Source organism: Cucumis sativus, chromosome 2, assembly GCF_000004075.3.
Source record: "Cucumis sativus cultivar 9930 chromosome 2, Cucumber_9930_V3, whole genome shotgun sequence".
In the NCBI taxonomy this organism is placed as follows: domain Eukaryota; kingdom Viridiplantae; phylum Streptophyta; class Magnoliopsida; order Cucurbitales; family Cucurbitaceae; genus Cucumis; species Cucumis sativus.
Window position 1 is genome coordinate 5,640,303 of NC_026656.2, and position 22,664 is coordinate 5,662,966.

Here is a 22,664-nt window from a genome sequence, read left to right on the forward strand (position 1 = left end):
CCCTCACTTTCTTAAATTTTTTTTTTCCGACTGGAATTGGTTATTAAAGAAAAAAGAGGTAATTGTGTTTGAAACTTACAAGTACCTAGAATTATAAAATGATTTTTTCAAAATTGTACCACCAACAAACTTGAATTTCTTTCATTGTCCATCAATGTTGACACTTAGTTTTCTTCTTATTTGTTACTGAACTAGTACATATAAACATCCAACTTCAAGCTTGGGGATTACTTTATTAAGAAACATGTTCACAAAGATTTGTGTTGTATTTCAAAACTGGGAATCTTCTTCCTTATGGAGAGATTTTCAAAGCAAAGTTGCTTAGCTATAATCAGTTCATTGAGAAGCTTCATTCAGTTTTTGGGTCCCAACAAAGAAAATAATCATTTTCCATATGCTCATACATAATAAAGTTTGGAAGAATTTGATTTTCTCCCTACTTGATGTGTCTGCGATGCTAATGCAGGAGCTTATGTCCAATCTCTAGCCTCCATATCACAAGTTTAATAATGGCATTCCATCTGCACAAACAAAGGGACCATCATTTAATGCAACAAAATATGTTTGAAAGTTCATAAATCACAACTTGATATTTGCTATAAGGGAAAACTTCACTTACTTTCAATGAAAACGCTGCAACTTCAAGCAACTGCGTTCTTCGGGTTTCATTTGAAGCTCTCACACGAACCATAAAACAGAATGCAATGTTGCAGCCAATGGTTAAAGACTAATTTGACTATTAAGAACATAATTATCAGATATTCTTGATACAACAATGACATTTACATATTAGTACTCAGTTTAATCTAGTTTGACAAGTATTTCACACCTCCTTGGCTCTTTTTCGAGCCAAAAAGCGCTCTTTTGCAGCAGCAACAGCATCTTCATTTCTTTTATGGTGATCACTCTTTGGTGGTTGTTCACTTTGCTCATGCTTGGGCTGTTCTTGAACTGGAGTTTTATCATGTAAAGTAGGGGGGCTGGTACCTTCTATATTAGATGGTGTCGTTTTGTTTGAAAACGGAAGGCGTTCTTCAAGATGAGGATGCTCTTCTATTGTCTTCTCTGAACAGGAAGGTAAGTTCGAGTTTTGCAACAGATGGTCATTAAAGGTATCGCCATTACAACTCTCTTCATGCTTCTCCAAAATATGAACTTCTGTCTGCTTCTCTTTCTTCTCTAACTGAAGCTTCTTTGGGGGTGCCGTTGGCTCAATTGCATTTCGGGCACCATAGGCAACATTCTTTTGAAGACTGAAGTAAAAATCGCTCATGTCGCTCTTCTTAGTAACCTTCAAATGAGTACAAAAATAATATTAATCAAAACAAAATAGACTAATAAGTATATATTTTGTGAGAAACTGTAAATAATAAATAAAATAAAATAGAATACTTTTGTAAAAATATCTATACCAAGGGCTTTGTTTATAGGTAGAGGCAGAAAGCCTGAAGAAAATGCCAGTCAACATAGTTATAGGTCTATTTTTACCTTCCATCTTCATCCACGGTTTCGCTTTCTATTAGAATTTAGTTAATTAATGTCCTTCAATTTTTTTAATTTCTTTGGTTTAAAACAAACTATAAGTGGGGACTGGTAAATCCAAATTCAACATATAAAGTGCTATAATATATATATAGGAGCTTATCAGTCGTTTGTTCATTATTGTAATTTATTAGTCTTTAGTTAGGGTTTCCATGTATGCCTACCTATTGAACCCTATTGTATAAAACGAATTGAGCTATTTCATATTTCCACTAGCTTCAACATGGTATCAAAGCGTAAGAGAAAATTAGGGTTTGAGAATTTAGAACCCTTTTATAACATCTAGGGCTTTTTGGAGGGGTGGGTTTACAATTTTGCCCACCCTTGCCGTCATCGGTTTGTTTGTTGTCCATCAGCCGCTGCCAGAAGTTTTCTTTTTTTTTGACATCTCCCAGCTAAAAAAGGAGCCCAGCTACCGATCTACCAAACTTCAGATTTTCAAAGCCATCTGACTAGCATGTGAGGCTCACGCGCCACCTCTTCATCTGCCGCAAATTCCTCAGCGCTGGCACGTGGGAGATCTGTTTTGTGCTCTGTTGGCTGGGTTTTTCTCCATTTGTGTTTCCAGATGATCTGTGTATTTGGTTCTACTAAAATCTAATCAAGTGCCAGGGTCTTTGAAAAAAATACTCTTTTGGTTCTTCGGATTTGTTGCTGTTTTGTTCCATTGGTTAGAAGCTTCTCAGAACTTGGTTTTCGATCCCGCAGTGATGTCTCATTTGGCTCAATTACGGGCTCCATCTATCCATGATTTGTCAACTAAATTGTTGAAAGCATCTCCTTCATCGTTAACATGTGCCCCTAAAACATTGCTAATTCAGGTAACATGAATTGATGTCGCTTTTCCTTCTTTACACAATGAGTCATAGACTCCGATGCAACTGCTCATATGACAACTAATCCCAAATTGTTTTTCCTTCAAATTGTGAGGGCCTGACTTTTCGACTCCTTCCAAGGGTTAACCAAGATTGAACAAAATTGTTTGCTCCAGCCCGATGGAGCGGAAAAACAGGGCTAAGGGTTTCAAACCTATCACGGAGATTATCGAAAATTTCAATTCATCTTTTCATTAGAGTGGGACATCTTTGTGGAAAGTCGTGCTTCTTGGAGTTTATGGGAAAAAATAAGAATAAAAAGTTAAGAGTCATGAGGGACTAATGGGATGTTTGGACTTTTGTTTCGATTCAATGTTCCTCTTTGAAGTTTGGTCCTGAAGACATTGTAGTTATATTTCTGGTCTTTTTTTCCTTAAATTGGAGTCCCTTTCTTCAAGGGGACTTCTCTTTTTGAGAATTTTTTGTTTTTTCTCTTGTTGACCTCTTTGTATTTTTTTCATTTTTTTCTCAATGAAAGGTTGGTTTCTTCTGCAACAAGGAAAATATGAAAAAACTTACAGTTCTAATAATATATACAAAGTGCTTGCACTCGCTCATTATATCACTATAGAAGACATTCCACAAATAATAAGAATTTATAAAATTATAAATGAAAATAAAAAATGCACAAGGAGGAAAATGAAAACAATACATACATCCTCTTTCTCCTCCCGAAGTTGTCGAAGGCGCTCTTCCTCCATCCATTTTGCTTGTTCTGCAAGTTTCTTTTTGTAGGCACCGGTGACAAATTTATCCTTACCAGCATAGAGATGATCATCTTTGCTTCTCTCCTTGGCCAGTTTTCTTTCATATATAATCTCCTGCTCTCTCTCTCTCTCTTGTGCCTTTTTCATCAAATTTTGAATATACTTTGGCTGCAATAATAAGGCAGGGATACCATAAGTGTTTTCTCGAATGGAAGCATTAGATTAGGGTAATATTGTAATTTTATACATATTCAATTTCATTTAAGATATCATTTTTATGTTTCATTAAGTTTTAGAATGATATTGTTAGACCCCCAATTATTCACAAATACGAACGCAAGGGCAAAAAGGTATTTAACCTTACGTCAAGCCAAGGAGAAGGGATTGGGGAAAACAATATACCAGATGGAACCCGCGAATAACGAGAGGTATAAATAGAATGTTTAGATATCAGTGCAGATAGGTATTTTGTAGTAAAGGTTGTTGAAGCTTTTAGAGGGAGAGGTTTCCAGTCATCTCCAAGGAGTTGGACTTGTCTTTATTTCCATTGTCATTTTCATGTCTTTTGAATCTCTTGTGGACATCATATTTTGGGTTATCAATATATAGATATCACAGAGTGCTGCCTCTGTTTCTGTATTTGTTGGGATTTTACTGATTTTCAGGTGGAGGATCCTAACAGATAAATTTTTTTCTTTTGTAAGATGAAGCACTGGTTTCGTCAGTTCCTAATTCTAGAAATATCATATATATTTTTTTAAAAAAAATTATAAGTTCTAGCTCAAACCTAGAAGGATTCGAAGACACATCTAGTTCAATTGATTTGTGTTTCAATGTTTCAACTGAAGTCCACAACTCTAGGTGAAATGTAGATACATATATAGTACTTCTAGTTGGTACAATATAATATCTAGTTCAATTTTTCTTCTTGTTTTTTTAGGCATGTTTCAAAGATTTTGATTATTGAACGATTTAACAACTTCCAATCTCAAACAGAGCCATAAAACTTATAATACCAAGGCCCAACCATTGGTAAAGTTATAGAGCTCACAGCTGCAACAGCCAAATCCTAAAACCCTTTGGAAGTAAAATTGCTAAATTGAAATTTAAGAAAAATAAATTTTTAATGATTAAATAAAACCTTGAAATCTCTCAAAAGAAATAATAATAAAACAATACCTTAGAGAAGAAATCTGCAATAGTAACAAAGGAACCAAGCAAGTTCCTGAATCAAATTGTGAACATACCTTTCGCTCTTCACGATCATATGCTCGAGGTTGAACAACCTTTTCTTTCATTTCATCATAAACTCCATCATAGTCAAAGACAGATGGATCCTCCTCTAGTGCTTTCTTATGTTGCTCCTCAATCTGATTTGATTTTCAAGGGGGGAAGATAAAATAAGTCTAGCATACAACCCTGAGATTCTTGCTATGACGCTATCTTTGTTCAATAAATACCTGTAAAGGAAAAGGTACCAACACACATAGGAAAAATTAGTCATAGACAAGCTAACTTACATCCTTAAGCGCCTTATTCTTGGAAGCTTGGCGGGATATCTCTCTCTCAACATCGTCATCGTCATCATCTTGAAATCCAAGAGGAGCAGGAAGGGGTGGTCTTGTAGGCTGCTTCTGCTGCGATGGCTTAACCCTAAGCTGCAGGCCATACTTGCTCATTTTACTGTCTTCTAACTGTTCCTGTAAAAATTAAAATGCAGCTCATTGATGCATACTGCATACACAAATGCTTCCATATTATACCCCAATCCCAATGCTCTTCAAAAATAGATTACATAATGACCCAATTTCCTAAGTCCTCTAACCAAAGTGAAAATAAAATTTTAACTTTGTTCCCTCAAAGAAGGAGTATTTTGGGAACAATCCCAACACAAAATAGAGTACCTTCCTGTTGGGATCCCAAATAAATCAGAAATGAAATAACAACTTGGATTTAATATTCTCAAAACAAACAAACTAGAAACAATGAAGGTCTAACCAACAAAAAGAATGTTAAAGTTCTAATAAAACATCAAAATTAATGCAAGTACAATCTCCATGGCACAATTAGCAAACAACCTGTCATGTGCCTCCTATGTTTTTTTGGTTACCTGAAAACGAATATTTTTTGAAAGGTAGAATATTTAAAATACTCAGAAAGCCAATAGTGAACTTCATGGGTTGGTCTAGTGAATAAGGGCGATGAGTATGACAATGGATTTGGAGGAATGAGTTCAATTCATGGATGCCACCTACCTAGGATTTAGTTGGAAACTCTTTCTTGACAGTAGTTTTAAGGGCTTTTTCCTTTTTGTTACCCTTCTATTCTTTAATTTTCTCAAAAAAACTAGTTCCTATTAAAAGAATAAATAATAAAAATCGGGTTTGATGTTCTATAATTTTCCGTACAGTAGGGTATATGAATGTATATAAACAAATGAGAAAATTTGAATCTTAGTCTAAATCTCAACATGATCATAAAAGACAATGTCATTGACCTGAAGTTCACATAAAAGCAAATCAGACACATGAGATACCAATAATATCTGGGGAATAGATCAAAAGCATATCTACTCAGAAAAAAAATTTAGAGCTGGAAAATATCAAACTGGAAGAAAATGTGCTGAAGATACCTCAACCTTGTAATGTCTAAAGAAATCCTTTCTTTCAATGTGGTGTCTCAAAGAGAGCACTACTGACAACGATGGACCATTCTAGTAACATGTCAAAGGATTTATTACTCCAACCGTTGAAAACTTTGATATGCATCAACTTAATAAAAAGTTCAAGGAAGAAAATTTTGAACAATCAGAGTATAGTTCATTACGTCTTCGTTCATTAAATTGTCATACCCTGTTCTAGGTTTTCCCCTCTAACCTAGATTGTGGCATAGAAACACTTTTTGAAAACAACATTTATCAACCTAAAATTCTATACAAATTTCAGTAGCATCTCCCCTAAAATATGGGTTAGCCGAGACAATTTTCCATTGCTTTTGAACTCACTTCAACGTCACCTTGTTACTTAAACACTTGCTCCTTTATGGTATAAACCTATAGTGGTGTGATACGTTGACAAGAAATCTATTCTGATAAACTCGTCAAACTCCAAGGTTAAGTCAGCCATTAGATCTTTCATATGATAAGCTCGAAAGACTAGCTAGTCGAGCACCCTTTTTTTAAAAGGAAACGAGTCTTACTATAGTAGTATCGAAAAATAAAGAGACAAAGCTCAATGTAGAGATATACAAAGAGCAATAGGGGGAGGGCGGATCAGCAGGCACACCTGGGCATCTCAACTAGATTGACACCCCCTTAGCGCCCTCATCACATCCAAAAAGCGACAATACAAGATAAAAAAAAGCCACAAATACAAAGCCAAACAAAATAATAAAATAATTTGTCCAAAGCAAAATCATAAATCATAGGCAGCAGGCCAAGAATAAGAAAAATAAGCCTTGATTGATTGAGCAAAAAATTGTTTGAAGCAAAGGGCTGATCCGGAAGTCCTGATGATCAAGAACTTCAAGTCGGGGAGGCTATAAAGACTGGCCAATTTAACACAATATCCTGCGAAGAGTAATCCTGAAAATCTTTGGACAGAGAACACCATGAAGATGCATTCAAATAAACAGATTCAAAACGTTCCATCCAAGTTGATGGTTTATCATGGAAAACTCTTTGATTTCTTTCAAACCATATTTCAACTAAGAGAGCTTTTACTGCATTTACTCGCAATAAATCAGTTGTCTTCATCTTCAAGGCTAGACCAGCAAGAACTTGAGTCACGTTGTTCTTAAAATCGTGATCAAAAGCCCAACAAACGTTGAATGCTTGGAGAAGCCGAAACCAACATTTAGATGCAAAGACACAGACAAATAAAAGGTAATGAATCTTTTCCATGTTACCAACACAAAGGGGGCAGGCATGAGGTGATAGGAAAAAGGAGGGAAGCTTACTTTGAAGTACTGAAGCACAGTTTAATTTTCCAAACAGCATAATCCATATGGAGATATTTACCCTTCTTGGACTACTAGATTGCCAAGGCCTTAAGATTTATTTCTCAGCATTCTTCTCAAACAAGTTCTTTGCAACTTGTATAGCAGTATTTATATGTTTAACAACACCATCCATTCAGTGCTAACAGTAATAGCATATGAATCTCCTTTCTTAAAGTATCCTTAAAACTTTTTCATATGTTCACCTCGTCTTGTATAACTAAAATAGCATACTTGGACAATTTGGTGTGCTTTTTATATTTTGCCATAAACATAATTTCCTTTTGAAGCTTCCAAAATTCATTTCGCTTCGCCTCTTGGAATGACCACTGATAAGGTTTTTTATGAATAACTCATTAGGATTCTTTCTAACTAATTGATCTACCATTGAGCATAACTTAGGGAAGCGCTACCAGTTCTATGCTCCTCTCTACAACTAGAGAGTGGCAAGTCTTGCCTTACTTTCATTTGGACAACTCATGGACCCAAACATTTCTCTACTATCTCCAACCAATATTCTACATTTTTGGGATTAGTTGTTTCTAAAAAATATTGTTGCTCTCAAAGCCTTCACACTTAATTTTGAAGTTCTCGTGGGATTATCTTGTGCATAACTCTCATACCGACGACAATTTCTTGAGCCAAACAAGGTATCATCCGTTCATCAAAGTTCTTCTCAACACAGTTGGCTTCAACTTCAAATTCCTCAGTCCCACGTCTAAACTAAAGGAGTGTCACAAGTTCTCTCTATAGGATGTCTAGGTCGTGTACCAAAATGGGCATGTTTCCAAGCAACCTACTCATGCTGACTATATAATGCAAAACCTTTAGATTTCCAAAACTTTTGCTCATAACCCTTAGGTTTTCCAAAACCATGCTATGCTCTTATACCAAATTTTCACACCCCGTTTAGTTTTTTCCCTCTAGCCTAGATTGTGGCATGAAAACACTTTTTAAAAACAACATTTTCCAACCTAAAATTCTATAGAAATTTTGATAGCATCTTCCCTAAAAATATGGGTTAGCCATACCTAAAAAGAGAAGAAAATAGAAAATTACACTTCTATATATATATATATATTCTTCAGACTCAAAATAACATTGATGTCTCACCACACTCTCATCCAAACTAATCTAGAGTCTCAATCAGAGTTTATATCCAACTAGGAATTTAGTTACAAAAGAATTATAGTCTGCTAAGAGATCTCTCAAAACACATGTCCGTAGCATGACTCTCACTACTTCTAACCACCCATGATGCACTACAAAACTTAAGTATATACATACAAAAGAAAACGAGAATCTACAGTCGATGACGAGGATCTCAACCTCAGTGAGTGGCAAGTTTTTAGAAGTAAAAAATCATAAAACATGCTCTCAAGAATGTTTAAATATGGAATCGATAACGAAGTAATAATTAAAACGTTATAAACACGTATTACTATAAATCACAAGTATTCGCCAACGAACTTGTACCATGTAAGGGTCTACCATAGCATAGCGCCTAAATATATGGATGAAAATAGCTCGCACATGATTAAGGAATCATGCAGCCAAACTGAGCTCACGCATATTTAGTACCTGCCACAATAGCAGCCTTCATCCACCCAACCATGGTAGAATACTAAATACATGGCCGATAATAGCTCACGCGTGATTAATATCCACAACAGATAAGTTTCCCATTCCAGTAATAGAATAATTGTTAGACGAGTTACATGGGGCAACAGTGTTTTCAAAGCTCGACCTCAAATTCGGATATCATTAAATCAAAATGAGGGAAGATGACATAGAGAAGACAACCTTTCCGACTCATGAGAGGCACTACAAATTCCTAGTAATGCCATTTGGATTGACGAATGCGCCCGCTACTTTTCAATCGTTAATGAATCAAGTCTTCTACCGATTCCTTCATCGTTTTGTGCTGGTATTTTTTTACGATATTTTAGTTTACAACTCTGCCATTATAAAACATGAGAAGCATTTGAGGGAAGTGTTCAATATTTTGAGTGACAATGAGCTCTATGCCAAGCAGAAGAAATTTGTAATCGGACACTCAAGAATACAATATTTAGGGCATGGGATATCAAGCCAAGGTGTGGAGGCTGATGGGGAGAAAATCCTGGCAATGGAGAAATGGGGATTTTTGGGGCTAATTGGATATTACAGGAGATTCATGAAAAATTATGGGGACATTACGACACCTCTAGCCAAGTTATTGCAAAAGAATGACTTCACTTGGAGTGAAGAATCTACCACGGCTTTTGAAACAATGAATGGGGCTATGATTTCAGTTCTAGTTTTGGCACTTCCAAATTTCGCCCTTCCCTTTTTGGTTGAAACTGATGCATCTGGGTATGGATTGAGGGCTGTCCTAACACAGAAGTCAAGGTCGATAGCCTTCTTCAGCCAAAAATTATCTTCGCGGGCCCAAACTAAATCAGTCGTCGAAAGAGAACACATGGTTGTGGTGTTAGCTGTGCAAAAATGGAGACACTATTTATTGGGCAGAAAATTTACAGTGATATCGGAACAAAAGGCACTTAAATTCCTAATTGATCAAAGGAAAGTCCAACCTCAATTTCAGAAGTGGTTGATGAAGCTTTTGGAGTATGACTTCGAAATATTATATCAGCTCAGTGTACAAAATAAGGCAGCGGATGCATTATCTCGAATAAACCAGCCAACTGAAATAATGGTTTCAACAGCCCCAGGAATAGTTGATGTGGAGATGATCATGAAAGAAGTTGAGGAAGATGGAGAATTGCAGAAAATTATAGAGGAATTAAAGAGGGAGCCAAATGGGAAGCCGAATTACAAATGGATTAATGGACAATTACGCTATAAAGGAAGGTAGGTATTACCAAAAACTTCATTCCTCATCCCATCCTTGCTGCACATGTTTCATGACTTTATAATGGGAGAACACTCGGATTTGGTGAGAACATATAAAAGAATGAGCAGAGAGCTGCACTAGATGGGAATGAAAACAGATGTGAAGAATTATGTTGAGGGATGTGAAATCTACCAGAGAAATAAAACAAAAGCGTGGTCCCCAGCAGGCCTACTGCAACCTTTGCCCATACCCGAGCTAATTTTAGAAAACTGGACCATGGATTTTATTGAAGAACTGTCCAAGGCAGGCGGGTATGACTCTATCAAGGTGGTGGTAGACCGATTGAGTAAGTTTGGAAATTTCCTCATGTTGAAACACCCATTCACAGCAAAACAAATGGCAGAAGCATTCATTGAAAATATTGTAAGTAGACATGGCATTCCTAAAACAATTGTCAGGGATAGAGATGCAATTTTCTTGAGTAACTTCTGGAAAGAACTATTTACAGCCATGGAACGATGCTAAAAAGGAGCACGGCATTCCATCCTCAAACAGATGGGCAAACCAAGAGAGTAAATAGATGCCTCAAGACATATTTAAGATGCTTTTGCAATGAACAACCGACCAAGTGGAATAAATGTATTCTGTGGTCTGAACTTCGGTACAACACTACATTTCATGCCTCCTTGAAAACCACTTCGTACCAAGTTGTTTATGGTAGACCGCCACCCCCTATTCTGTCTTATGGGGAAAAGAAAACCTCCAACAACAGTGTTGACCAACTGCTACAAGAGAGGGATCAGACCTTCAATGCTTTTAAAGAAAACCTAGCTATTGCTCTAAACCGAATGAAAAAGCAAGTTGATTTAAGAAGAAGAGATTTGAATTTTCAGCAGAGGGATGGGTGTATTTGAAGTTGAGACCATACCAGCAAAGATCCTTAGCAAGAAAAAGAAATGAGAAACTCTCACCCAAATTTTTTGGGCCATACCGGATCATAGAAAGGATTGGAGAAGTTGCTTATCGTCAGGATTACCACCAAAAGCTAGCATTCACGATGTTTTCCATATATCACAACTGAAACTCAAGTTGAGGCATAACCAGCTGGTGCAACATCAATTTCCAGCCCTGACCAAGAAGTTTGAATTACAACTTAAGCCAGAATCTGTATAGGGAATTAGAGGGTAACCGAAATGAAGCAGCAGTTTCCGTCCTTCCACCTTGAGAACAAGGTGCAATTCGAGCCGAGCGGTATAGCTTTTAGGGCCCACTGTGAAGGGAGTATAAATAGAGAATGTTTTGGTGAATGGGTTTTTAGGTATTGATTGGGTTTAAAGTTGTTGTATAGCTTTTCGGGAGAAGCTTCCAGCCTTCTCTTAGGAGATGGGATATTTTCTTATAGTATTATGTTATTTCTTGCTCGTAGTTGCTTACTGGTTGTTTGTCGAACACTGTTTTTGGATATCAATATATTTCCACAGAGTGCTCCCTCTGTCTTGTGCTATTGTTGAGGTTTTTCTAAGTTTCAGGTTTGAAAATATTAACAACCTTAAACGTGTTGATCAATACTTCCAAGTTCTCCAAATCTTCAATCTCTCATACAAAACAATATGGTTATATGGGCAATATCAAGTTCATGCTAAAACTAAATGGCTATTCAAGAACTATAGGAAAGCTCACTAAATTTACCTAAAACCTTATCGATACCTTGTCGAAATCGCCTTGACAGCATATTAATGGCTTTCTAAATTTGAATCTAGTACCTAAAACCATTTTATGTTTTGAAGATTATAAAAGCACATTAACGGCTTTCTAAATTCGAATCTAGTACCTAAAACCATTTTATGTTTCAAAGATTATAGAAGAACACCCAAGCAAACCCCAAAGTTAATGGAAAGTCCACTTTCAACCTTTAACATTCAACTCAAGGATCCGAGTAGCATGCCTAATTTTATCTAAATGCTTAAACTTAATGGGCATTCGAGAACTTCAAGAAAACTCAATGAAATTACTCCAAAACTTACAAGTACTTAAAAAAGTAACCTTAGTTTCAAAGGACAATTCTCTAACGGCCTTCAACTATCGAATCCTAGCATCCAAAAACTATGGGTTTGTTCAATAATAGCGTCAAAACTCAATGGATACTCAAGACCCGCTCAATAAAGTTTAGATTCTTACCTAATTTGTGTCCAAACGCCCAATTTCGAGCTTCCAAATGACTGGACCGCAACTCAATCTCTTCCAAAATTCAAAGATAACACTAAAATGTAATGGGTATTGCTAAACTCAAGTCTAAACTTAATGGGTATTCCAAATATTTATAGGAAATGAACTAAAACAATGAAATTTTTCAGCGACAATGCATCATAAGACAACGGATATTCGGCACTCACCAGTACACCGGAGGCTCAATCAACGCACGGACAGACAGGGCAACTAGCTCGAAACAAATCTCGGGAGTAGCGTGACTGTGGTCCAAGCGGCAGATTGCAAGACGAACAAAATCTGACGGCCAGAAGTTGGTGAACGACTTCCAATAGGCAGACAGTGGCAGATCGGAGAAGGGACAAAGTACCACACAAATCGGCTAGCAACTTCGATCCCGCGCGCGGAGAGAGCTAGCGGCGGTGCAATTGGCAGTCGCCGATGTGTGGCGGTGGAGGAATATAGAGAGATGGCGGAGGTCGGCGAGAGAAATTTTGAGAAGAGGGATCTACTCGACTTTTACGACGAAGAAGGACTCGAATTGCCTCTCTCTTTTTTCTTTTTCTTTTTTTTCTTTTCATTTAATCAAAAAAAATTATTAATAATATTATAGAAAATGACCATAGTGTCCCTTACTACAAGATAAACTTATTTTTTTTGCATTAGTTTTCTTCCTTTACAAATTAAATTATATGACCATGGTGTCCCTTACTACAAGATAAACTTATTTTTTTTGCATTAGTTTTCTTCCTTTACAAATTAAATTATAATTTCATTATTAAAACAATTCTAACTTTAAAAAATTGGCATTAGAATATAAACTTGTTTTTTCCAACTTGGAGAATGAGAAGAGAGTTTACATTAAATCCTCGTATAAGTTTGTTCTATCTCATTCATCATCGTTAAAAGATATTTTATTCTCGAAATCTTCTTCTGTTTCTTCTTCCTTTTCAATGGAAACTTGTAAATCATTCCGTTAAAAAATGTTGTTAGTTCCTTTATCATTGTGATGCAAATTGATTGTAATTATCTTTCTAAACCTCCATGCAAGTTGCCTCACTCTCCATTATACCCAATTCACATAAGAGGGGATCTTCCAACGGTTAATAGACGTCGCTCCACACCCTCTAATGACTCTACATTGAGTTCATACAATTCTTGCATAGACATTTTGCTCGTCCAAAATCATTAATATGAACATTTGCAGCCTCTAAAAACTGAAAAACTCGCTTTCTATACTCAATCTACAATTTATTTCTAAGTTTGATCAAATCCTTGTTCATTGTTAAAGACCTAAAAGATAAATAATTTTGATGATTGGAAGTTAGCAAAAATGGAATTAAGAAAATTTAAATTACGGATCTCTTGAACTTTAGCACATATAAATATCAGTTTGCCACTAATAAATACTCTCACGGTAAAGAAGCCCCCAACACTTATATTGTATTGTATGATATATCTTAAAATGTTTGACTTGATGCAAGTTTATATGTATTGTTATTAATCAAAAGTTTGAAGTACTCCCAATAATCAAGAGGAGAAGAATCTATTTAGTCTCTATCTAATAATGAACTTGCATATCCAACATCTCATCTAAACATTTCAATCTCTCTATTCCTTGGCTCAACAAAATTTTTAGTGTTCATATAAAGATAGGGATTGTGTAAAGCTTTACATATATACCAAATACTATTTAATTGCATTTTTTTTCATTAGAAAATCATTTTATTGAACAAAATAGAAAGATTCAAGCAAGATTTCTAAGTGTCCATACAAAGTTGGCAAAAAAAGAAAAAGAAAAAGCACTTTCTATAGACATAAATTTATGCCAACAAGATTTGAAATTATTTCAAAAGTTTGGTTCATTTACAACTTTCAAATGTTCTATTTTAATATTTGAAAGATAACGATAATATTTATACTTTCAATCTTTTTTATACATTAGTCGAGTTTAGGATATATTATAACCCTTTTTTTTCCCTTAAGTTATTTGTTTCGGGTCATTCAACAAATATGTGGTACATATTAAACATCTTCAACTATAATCAACTTATAAATGTCTTTATTGAATTATATATATACTTGCACGTGTCCACATGAACAAAATCAACTTATTCAAATCTCCACATAACAAATATATATACTTGCAAGTCTCGACATAACAAATATTAAACTTCTTCAACAAATTCTCAAAACAAAAGAAGATTCTCCAAGCCTAAAAGATAAATAGGGCATGACAAGAAACCACATGAAAAACAAGAGAATAATTGATCTTAGGACACAAAGGATTTTAGCGAAGAAAATAGGATTTTCAGGGTAAAATTTAAATCTAGCTTAAATAAATTACATACCAAAAGAGATAGAGGCAGCAGCTATGACGGTGGCACCAGAGGACAAGGGCAGCACCAAAAAATACAGGATAATTAAGGAAGACAGTCGTGGTGTGATGACATGAGCGACTGTGGGTTTTAGGTAGTGTTCGTTCGCTCTCTTCTTTCCCCTTCGCAGATATGTAAAATACAAATCTAGAGACTTTTAAAGGCCAACTCACGTCGTATGTAGGGATGCATTAGGAGTTTGGAAAATGTTTTTAACTCTCGATGCCTTACTCAAAGCGTCAACAATTCTTCCCACAACTCCTGAAGCTATCAATAAAGTGTCAGGAGTTCACTTCTATCTCTCGACGCCTACATGCATGACGTTGGGCGTTACATAATCATTTTTTAAATGTTTTCTTTTCGCTCGACGCCTCATGATATGCATTGTGAGTTCATCCTATCTTCCAATGTTATTGCTCCAGTGTTGTGTAGGCATCGGGAGATGTGAACTAACTGCCACACAGGATTTAGGAGTTGAGAGATATTATATCTCCAAACTCACCAATTGTTGCGCTGAGAAATCCAGAATTTATTGTAGTGATCCCTTCTCTCTTTTCGAGTTTTCTTTTTCATTAGTTTGATCGGAGAATCCTTAATTAACAAATTGATTCTTTTTTTATTATTGTTTTAATGGATATGAAAATATAAAATCATATAGTTTATTTTATATTTTGTTTTTTTTGCTTTTTGTAAATATATTCTCTCTTTAATTAAGTCACACCCAAAAAATATTGAATAAGGATGACATAAAAATAATCTTAAGATCGTTTGTTTTACAAGTTTAACATGCAATTTCAAACAAACATTTAATATAATTCATATTTGTTTCACAAAGTTCCATTATTGTTGAGGAACTTTCAAATCTACAAAAAAGTGTGAGATTTTTATGTCTTGAAGATGAATATAAAACGTAGCTTAAATAAATAATTAATTCATTACTATTTGTTTTAATTAATTACTAAATATAAATACATTGTTTACACTCAATAAATATTTATCAACATTCACATATTATTTCTCTCATAATACAACCATTAAATTTATTTTCAAATAATAATACTAAAAGCATTACCCAACAACTTGGGAATGTTGAAGTGCTTTTTTTAAAATAAAAAAAGAAGAAACAAAAAAAAAAAATTATTAGATTTTAAGAGTATCAATAGGTACAATTCCTTTTTGATAGCATTCATAATTGATAGCACCATAGTTTTGGATGTTTTTGTATTTCTTTGGTGTTTGTTCATCAACCAAAGCCTCCACTGGCCCAATCTCTCTCTCAATCTCAGGTATTTGAAACATTGCCAATGAAATCCTCAACCTTTCTGAGTTTGTCACTGCCCTATGCATTGGGCTCTTCAATATTCCATTGCTCATAATCTTCAATTATTATATATACCATTCAATTCATCAGTATAATATATATCCTATCATCATATTATATATTACATTCATACTGTAATATATAAAGAAGGTCTTACCTCCATTTGGTCACCAAGATTGACAACGAGAGCATAAGGTAAGACAGGTACTTTGACCCATTTATCATCTACAAGAACTTGGAGACCTTCCATTTCTTTGTCTTGTAACAGAATTGTTAGAGCTGATCCATCTGTATGAGCCTTCACTCCAAGAACCAAATCTGGTCTCGAACACGGCGGATAGAAATTAAACCTTGCATTCATCGGTGATCGATCCCCGAGCTGCTTTACGAAGCTATCTTCGTCGATGTTCAATGATTTCGCTATCGCTTTGTATAAAACTTCCATTACCAACTTTATGTTATCTACATACTCTTCTAGGATTTCTCTAAAAGAGATAAGATGGTGGAATGTGTTGATGTAATGATAATAACGACAAAACAATATGGAAAATCACATAACATATAGTCCACAATAGTTAAGAAATTGATTGTATATAGACATTTACTCATAAGTACTTTAGATCTTTTTTTTTTTTCAAAATTGTGTATGTATTTGTTTCTTCACAAAGTTGTTTTTAACTATGGTAATACTCTTACAAAAATCTAATAAATAAAAGAAAAATACATGGATGGAAAGTAGTGTATATACATATATATATATATATATTTCTAAATTTTTAAAATGAAAAGCTAAAAATGGTTGGGACCATGAAGCAAAATTTGAAAACCAAAAACAAAATAAGTTTTTAAGAGGACATTTTTTTTTAATATAACAAATCAAAAAAATATTTACACAGTATAAAACAATTTCGAAAAACAAAAAACTCACGAGGTCCACCATGAAAAATACAAAAAATGTCATAGTCAACCGTGATTAATTTGCCACTTACGAGCCTAATATATTTGGATCGTTTAGATTTGGCTACATGATCACAAATTTAGACGGTTTTTTTCAATACTCTTAGTAGGTGACCTTTAGATTTGGCTACACCTTGTCGTTTAGATTTGACTAAAGTTTGAAAATTATTGGATATTGGTAAACCATCGTTTAAATTTGAGTAGCAAATACCGTGTAACAAATAATTTTTTATATTTGCTACACGATGTTGAACTAAATAACCCTCTGAAAAAAAATACAAAATTTATGATGGATTGTAAAAAGAAAAGAAAAGAAAAATGACAATGTAAAAAAAAAAGAAAAATTGGAGAGGAAGAAGAGAAGAAAGAATATGAAAAGATAAAACAAACTTGAAATATTAAAAAAAATCTGAATTGGTGGACTTTTTTATTTTGTTATACGGACCCTACATATTTTAAGGTTTTTGTTATATTTATAAATATTAACCTTCCTAAAATCTTATTTTGTTCATAGAATTTTACTAAAATATGTAAATGTGTATCATAGAATTTTACTAAAATATGTAAATGTGTATCTTTAATTTTTTTTTTAAAAAAAGTGAAAACCATGATTAAAATAAACACAAATGTAAGGAAAATAAAACCAAAAATCAAATTGCATGCTTAATGAATAGAGAGGTTTTTTTTTATATATATAAAAAATTGTTTATGTTTTTAGAATTTGGCTAAATATTGAAACGTTTTGTTCATAATACGATAAAAACCATAGTAAAGAATGCCGAGAAAACAAACACATAAAGTTTTAAAAACCCAAAATATATTTGTATGAAAACCAACTTAAAAGTATAAGAGCCATCAAAATGAAACCCTTAACAAAAGAATTCAGGAAAAGAGAATGAGACAAAACTAAGTGACTTCCAGGAATAAGGTTCATAACTAGACGAAACAAAAATATGAATTAAACCATAAAGGACTTGAAGTCACATACACAATATTAGAAAGGTGAAAACAAAACGAACATGTTTACCTGAAACCATTTGGCCAAAGATTGAGTTTTCTCGAATCATGTGGGAAAACTTGAACGAAGATACGATAATTCCAATCAAGAACTTGATTTTCAGAAACAACCACATCATTTCCATAGCCTTGGAATTTATCATCTTCATTTCTTGGACTATACTTTTGCTTTTCTTCTTCTCCCATTTCAAAGAACTCTTTTGCAACCTCACGTATCTTGTCTAGAAATGAATTTGAAATCCCATGTCCAATTGCCTAAACCAAATCTCATCATTTTATTATTATATATGAGGTAGAGGAATTGATATGCTTACTCGATCTCGATCTCAGTTGAGTTTTATACGTTCATTTCTATGGTTTTTGTATTTTCACTAAATATTAAATGTCGGTCCATACAACTAGTTTGTTGTTAATTTTTGTTTTGAAATTATTGTCATGACTATAAATTTGGGAAACATCAACTTCAATCTTGTTTAAATTATACAAACCAACTTCAATTTTGAGTAACTTCAACTTTTTTTAATTATTATTATTACTAAGTGGGTTTTTCTAAAAAAATATTGAAAATTGGAAAAAAAAAGTATAATTTTAATTAAGGAATAATTAAATTAAATTAGAAAAAATGAATTTAATAAAAAAATTGAATTGAAGATTGAGATATTTAAATATATATATATATATATAAAGAAAAATAATAAATTAATTTAATAAAAAAAGATATTTTTAGAATTTGAATGTTTAATGTATATATTATATTATATGTGGGTACGTATATATAAATAATGAGAAAAAATAAAATGTATAGGACTGGATAAATAATGAGAAAATAAAAAAATATGGAGTGAGTGTAGTATATATATAAAAATAAGAAAAAAAATAGAAGATGTAGGGTCGCTGCATACAAGTCGTGAACAGACCTCAATCCACTTATTTTTGTCAATAGTTTTGCATTTAATTTATTTTTTTTGTCAATAGTTTCAAATTTTAAGTTCTAAATTTTTGTAGTCAAATTATTTATAAATTACATAATTAATAATTAAATATAATGAGATGTTTTATATAATAGACTAAATTGTTACGAATTTAAAACTTGGTTTGAAAATAGACTAAATTGTTACAAATTTAAAACTTGGTTTGAAAAACTAAAGTCGTGTTAATAACTATTATTTTTAAAACTAGGGCTTGCAAAAATTCTTTATTTTTTCAAAAAAAAAGTTTTGTTAGCTACGTAATTTTAGTTGAGGGGATTGAAGAAAAATGAATAGAGGAATGGAAAGGAAATCAAAACCTGAAAGCATCCCTCCTTCGCCAGAGCAGATCTCAATTTTCCCAATTCCGAGTCCAAAGCCTCAGGTTCCGGCGACGAGGACGGCAGAAACACGCCCACGTCGATGATCGGAATCTCCCCCGCACCGCCGATTGCAGAGCCTTCGACAATGTAAGCTGGCGGGGGTTCGTCGCCATTGATGGACATTTGCAACACATTTTTGGTCGAATCTGAAGCACACTGAGACATTTTTTCCCCTAATTGATCGAAAATGGAAACCGATTGGGTTTGCGGTTTGTTTGTGGGAATCGAACTTATTTCCGGTGGATTATGGAGTTGTGGTTGCAAATTTATAGGAACTATTGATGAAGGTTTGAAGGATTTGAAAGAAATTAAGAAAGAAAGAGCTGAGTATAATCCATCCAAGAACAGCTTCAGCAAAATTGTAGTCAACGGTGAGTACGAATATTCCCCAAATTTTCCCTCAAAATGTATAAATGATTAGGTTTAACAATTTATTTGTGTAGAATAAAGGAGGGCAATGACAACAATGATGATGACACACACACACATATATATATTCCTATTGATTCCAAAGTGTTGTTCTCCAACTTGGATTATAGAATTTCAAAATTTTTGTATGGATGACCCCAATCACGAGTGCTTTAATGACTAATGACTCATAGTGAAATTTATCTCGATTAGCATAAATTATGTATAAATTGTAAAGAAGTTTATAGTTCATACCTTCATCTTAGAGTAGAGTGTTAAGAAAAATGTGTTTAAACCTCCTTCGGTATCCTTTCAACCACAACATTTGTTTTTAAAATACACTAACTAAAATGAATTAAGTATTAAGAGATAAATTAGAATATTTTCTTTTAATCGATAACTAATCAACTTACTTTATTAAAAATGATAAGCGAGTTTGTGTTTATGAATTGTCACAATTAACTTTGATTATTGTGGAAAGGGATTAGTTTGTTTGTTTGATTTTTTAGGTCTTTCAAGTTGACATTTAAATAATAATCATATTCATTAATTTTTTCTAACATTGGAATCATCTCACCAATTATTTTATTTTATTTATTTATTTTATTAAAGCTCTCATTTGTACTTTTCCTTTAAGGATTTAGAAGCTGATTGAGACCAAGATTATTTTAAACTGTGAAATTTTATCATTTGATATTTATAATATTTTTATTTTTTATTAAAATATTTATTAATTTTGTTATAAAGTAAAATAGTCTAAGCACCAAACACACACTATTAAAATATAAGCTAAAATAATCCATTTCCAAAACACAAACTATTCTAATCAAAATTATAATAACTTACTCTTAACCTAAAGTTTAAGTTTTTGGTCTTTAAACTGTTATGAAAACTAATAATTTACTCATGAGTATTCTCCATTAAAATTCGTAAATAGCTTTTTATTTTGTTTGTTTCCATGGGTTGAAAATATGTGCAAATATAATAAAATTTTAAAATCTATAGTAAACACTATTTTTCTTTTTCTTTTTTTCCTTTTGTTATTTTTAAGTCTTTTATAAACCCTATTCATGATTAAGATTAAATACAATTTCTTGTACAAGTAAAACAATAAATTAAAGAAAAATATTGTTTTAATTGACAACATTTCTAAAAATATTTAGAATTATAGAAAAATATTGATGGAAAGCAAAAGACATGTACAGTTGAAAACAAAATTAATTTTACCCTAATTACATTTGAACTATTTATAAATTAACATGCTACAAATACCCTAGTTAGGCGAAATTAGGGTTAAAGGAAGACATATCTTCATTGCTTTTGAATTCTTCGTAATCTCCTCATGAACACAAACCCAGAATTGCCACTATTGTTTACCTGTTATTCTTTAGACTTAGAATTGCATTGTGGGACCAATAAGTGAAGGAAGTTGAGAGATAAAAGAGATGAAAATTGGAGATGAGGTTTAGAGTTAGATTTGAGAGAGAAGTATGAATTTGGAATAATTTTGTAAATAAAAAAATTACCAAAATTTTCGAAAGTCTCGAAATATTGGATTTTTTCTAAAAATAATGTAAAATTTGAAACATATATCAAAAATAGGGTGGATGTAAAACTATTTTCAAAAATAGGTGATTTGAGGTGAAGTTATTTTTTAAAATAGTTTTGCATCCACCCTATTTTATATATGTTTCAAATTTTACATTATTTTTAGAAAAAAATCCCCAGTTTTGAGCTTCCAAATATGAATATGAATTCATATTTTTAATATTTAAATAGAAAGCTCTATCTCAAATTGATGACTGACATTTATATAACATATATTTGTCGGTTTCTTCTCTTTACATAATTCAAATTATTCCAACATGTTGTTATTAGTTTATTCCATATGAGCTAACTAGGGAACTTGATGAAACTATAGATCATGGGCTTCAACGATTTGAGATTAACTGGTTAAACAGTTTTAGACTAAGCTAATCAACATTCGTCAACTAACAGATCATTCCATTAAAGTCTCATAGTTGTACTCCTCGCACTATAAAGATATTTGTGTCCATCATATATAATCATGATTAGTAAGTTAATCCTTTACAAGTTGTTCGTAACCTTGGCTGGGTCAAAATATTATTTTACCAATATGATTACATCTTGCTCTTTAAGTCCCACTGATCCACTATTGAACAATTGATTTAAGGTCTATCTAAAAACCTAATCTCTCTTGACCCGAGAGGGTGGAGTCCCTTGTTTAAGACTTGGATTCAATCTTTGAGAGAACAACCTATCTACTAACCTTAAAGCGAGTATAAGTGAATTTTGCATTGCCTCCTATGTCCCTAGCTATCCACACAGTCCTACCACCGAAATAAGAAGCTTATTGGGTCAACGATGCTTAGCTGCCCTCATCTTTGTAGATCTAATGATATATAATTTCGTGTGAACAGAAGTTCATAGTTAGCCTTTTGTGTGAACAAAATTTCATAGTTAGCTTTTAGGATTAAGATTAAGTTATCTAGATCATCAATAATTGAAACAAACAATTTTATATAGTTAACGGTTTTGTAACGTAAAAGTGACTATTTCATGATTCCAATCTTGTGTAAACTTTTTACATATGATGCCCTCATTTTCATGTCTCCACACGAACAATTCAGGATCACATTGTTTATACTAACTACAAAGTGGGACTCATCCATAGTGTCTCTAGAATAAGATGTCCAACTTTATTTATATATTATAGACCTTCTAGACTATATACTTGAATTTGATCCACATTTATGTCTCTACATAAAGTTCAAGTCTACCTTAGATAGCCTCATAACCTTAGTTTATTGGATTCAAGATTATAATATTCAATTTTCACAAACATAAGTTCTCAATAACAACTTTTATTGAATATAATATAATTTAAACTACAAACTACAAGTTTTAAGATATAAATTCCAACAAATATTATCATCTATCTAGGTTTATCACAGTTCACCATGGATAGATTGTGATGTTTTGTTGTATTTGGTAGATTATTTTGATTCATTTTTCTCTATTCGAAAATAGTTCATAAATTAATTAAGGAT

The 22,664-nt window shown here is 33.0% G+C and overlaps 2 protein-coding genes across 3 annotated transcripts; both read right to left on the reverse strand.

Annotated features, from left to right (window-relative positions):
• Positions 1–207: 207 nt before the first annotated feature.
• On the reverse strand, positions 208–12,730 carry LOC101216041 (nuclear speckle splicing regulatory protein 1). 2 transcript variants are annotated; one of them, XM_031881226.1, is made up of 7 exons: positions 12,350–12,717; positions 12,135–12,194; positions 4,645–4,824; positions 4,372–4,494; positions 3,074–3,292; positions 620–1,291; positions 208–521 (listed from the first exon to the last, which is right to left on the reverse strand). In XM_031881226.1, exons 3-6 carry the CDS (start codon positions 4,801–4,803, stop codon positions 824–826), a joined length of 969 nt encoding a protein of 322 aa, XP_031737086.1. In that variant the 5' UTR covers positions 4,804–4,824; positions 12,135–12,194; positions 12,350–12,717; the 3' UTR covers positions 208–521; positions 620–823. The 2 variants fall into 2 exon arrangements, with proteins under 2 accessions (XP_031737086.1, XP_004152856.1); XM_004152808.3 differs by lacking the exon at positions 12,135–12,194 and having other exon boundaries at positions 12,350–12,730.
• Positions 12,731–15,515: 2,785 nt separating this feature from the next.
• On the reverse strand, positions 15,516–19,632 carry LOC101215801 (codeine O-demethylase). Its single transcript, XM_004152807.3, has 4 exons — positions 19,123–19,632; positions 17,845–18,089; positions 16,018–16,345; positions 15,516–15,916 (listed from the first exon to the last, which is right to left on the reverse strand). The coding sequence occupies exons 1-4, from the start codon at positions 19,348–19,350 to the stop codon at positions 15,680–15,682; spliced, it is 1,038 nt and encodes a 345-aa protein (XP_004152855.1). The 5' UTR covers positions 19,351–19,632; the 3' UTR covers positions 15,516–15,679.
• Between the last annotated feature and the right edge of the window lie 3,032 nt (positions 19,633–22,664).

Excerpts from the sequence above, each read along its gene's own strand:
- LOC101216041 (XM_004152808.3), bottom strand. The coding sequence starts at position 4,803 with ATGAGCAAGTATGGCCTGCAGCTTAGGGTTAAGCCATCGCAGCAGAAG. Across the intron at positions 4,495-4,644 it reads AGAATAAGGCGCTTAAGGAT|ATTGAGGAGCAACATAAGAA; the intron begins GTAAGTTAGCTT and ends AAATCAAATCAG. Across the intron at positions 1,292-3,073 it reads TTCGGGAGGAGAAAGAGGAT|GTTACTAAGAAGAGCGACAT; the intron begins GTATGTATTGTT and ends ACTCATTTGAAG.
- LOC101215801 (XM_004152807.3), bottom strand. The coding sequence starts at position 19,350 with ATGTCTCAGTGTGCTTCAGATTCGACCAAAAATGTGTTGCAAATGTCC. Across the intron at positions 18,090-19,122 it reads CGAAGGAGGGATGCTTTCAG|GCAATTGGACATGGGATTTC; the intron begins GTTTTGATTTCC and ends GATTTGGTTTAG. Across the intron at positions 16,346-17,844 it reads CTTTGGCCAAATGGTTTCAG|AGAAATCCTAGAAGAGTATG; the intron begins GTAAACATGTTC and ends TATCTCTTTTAG.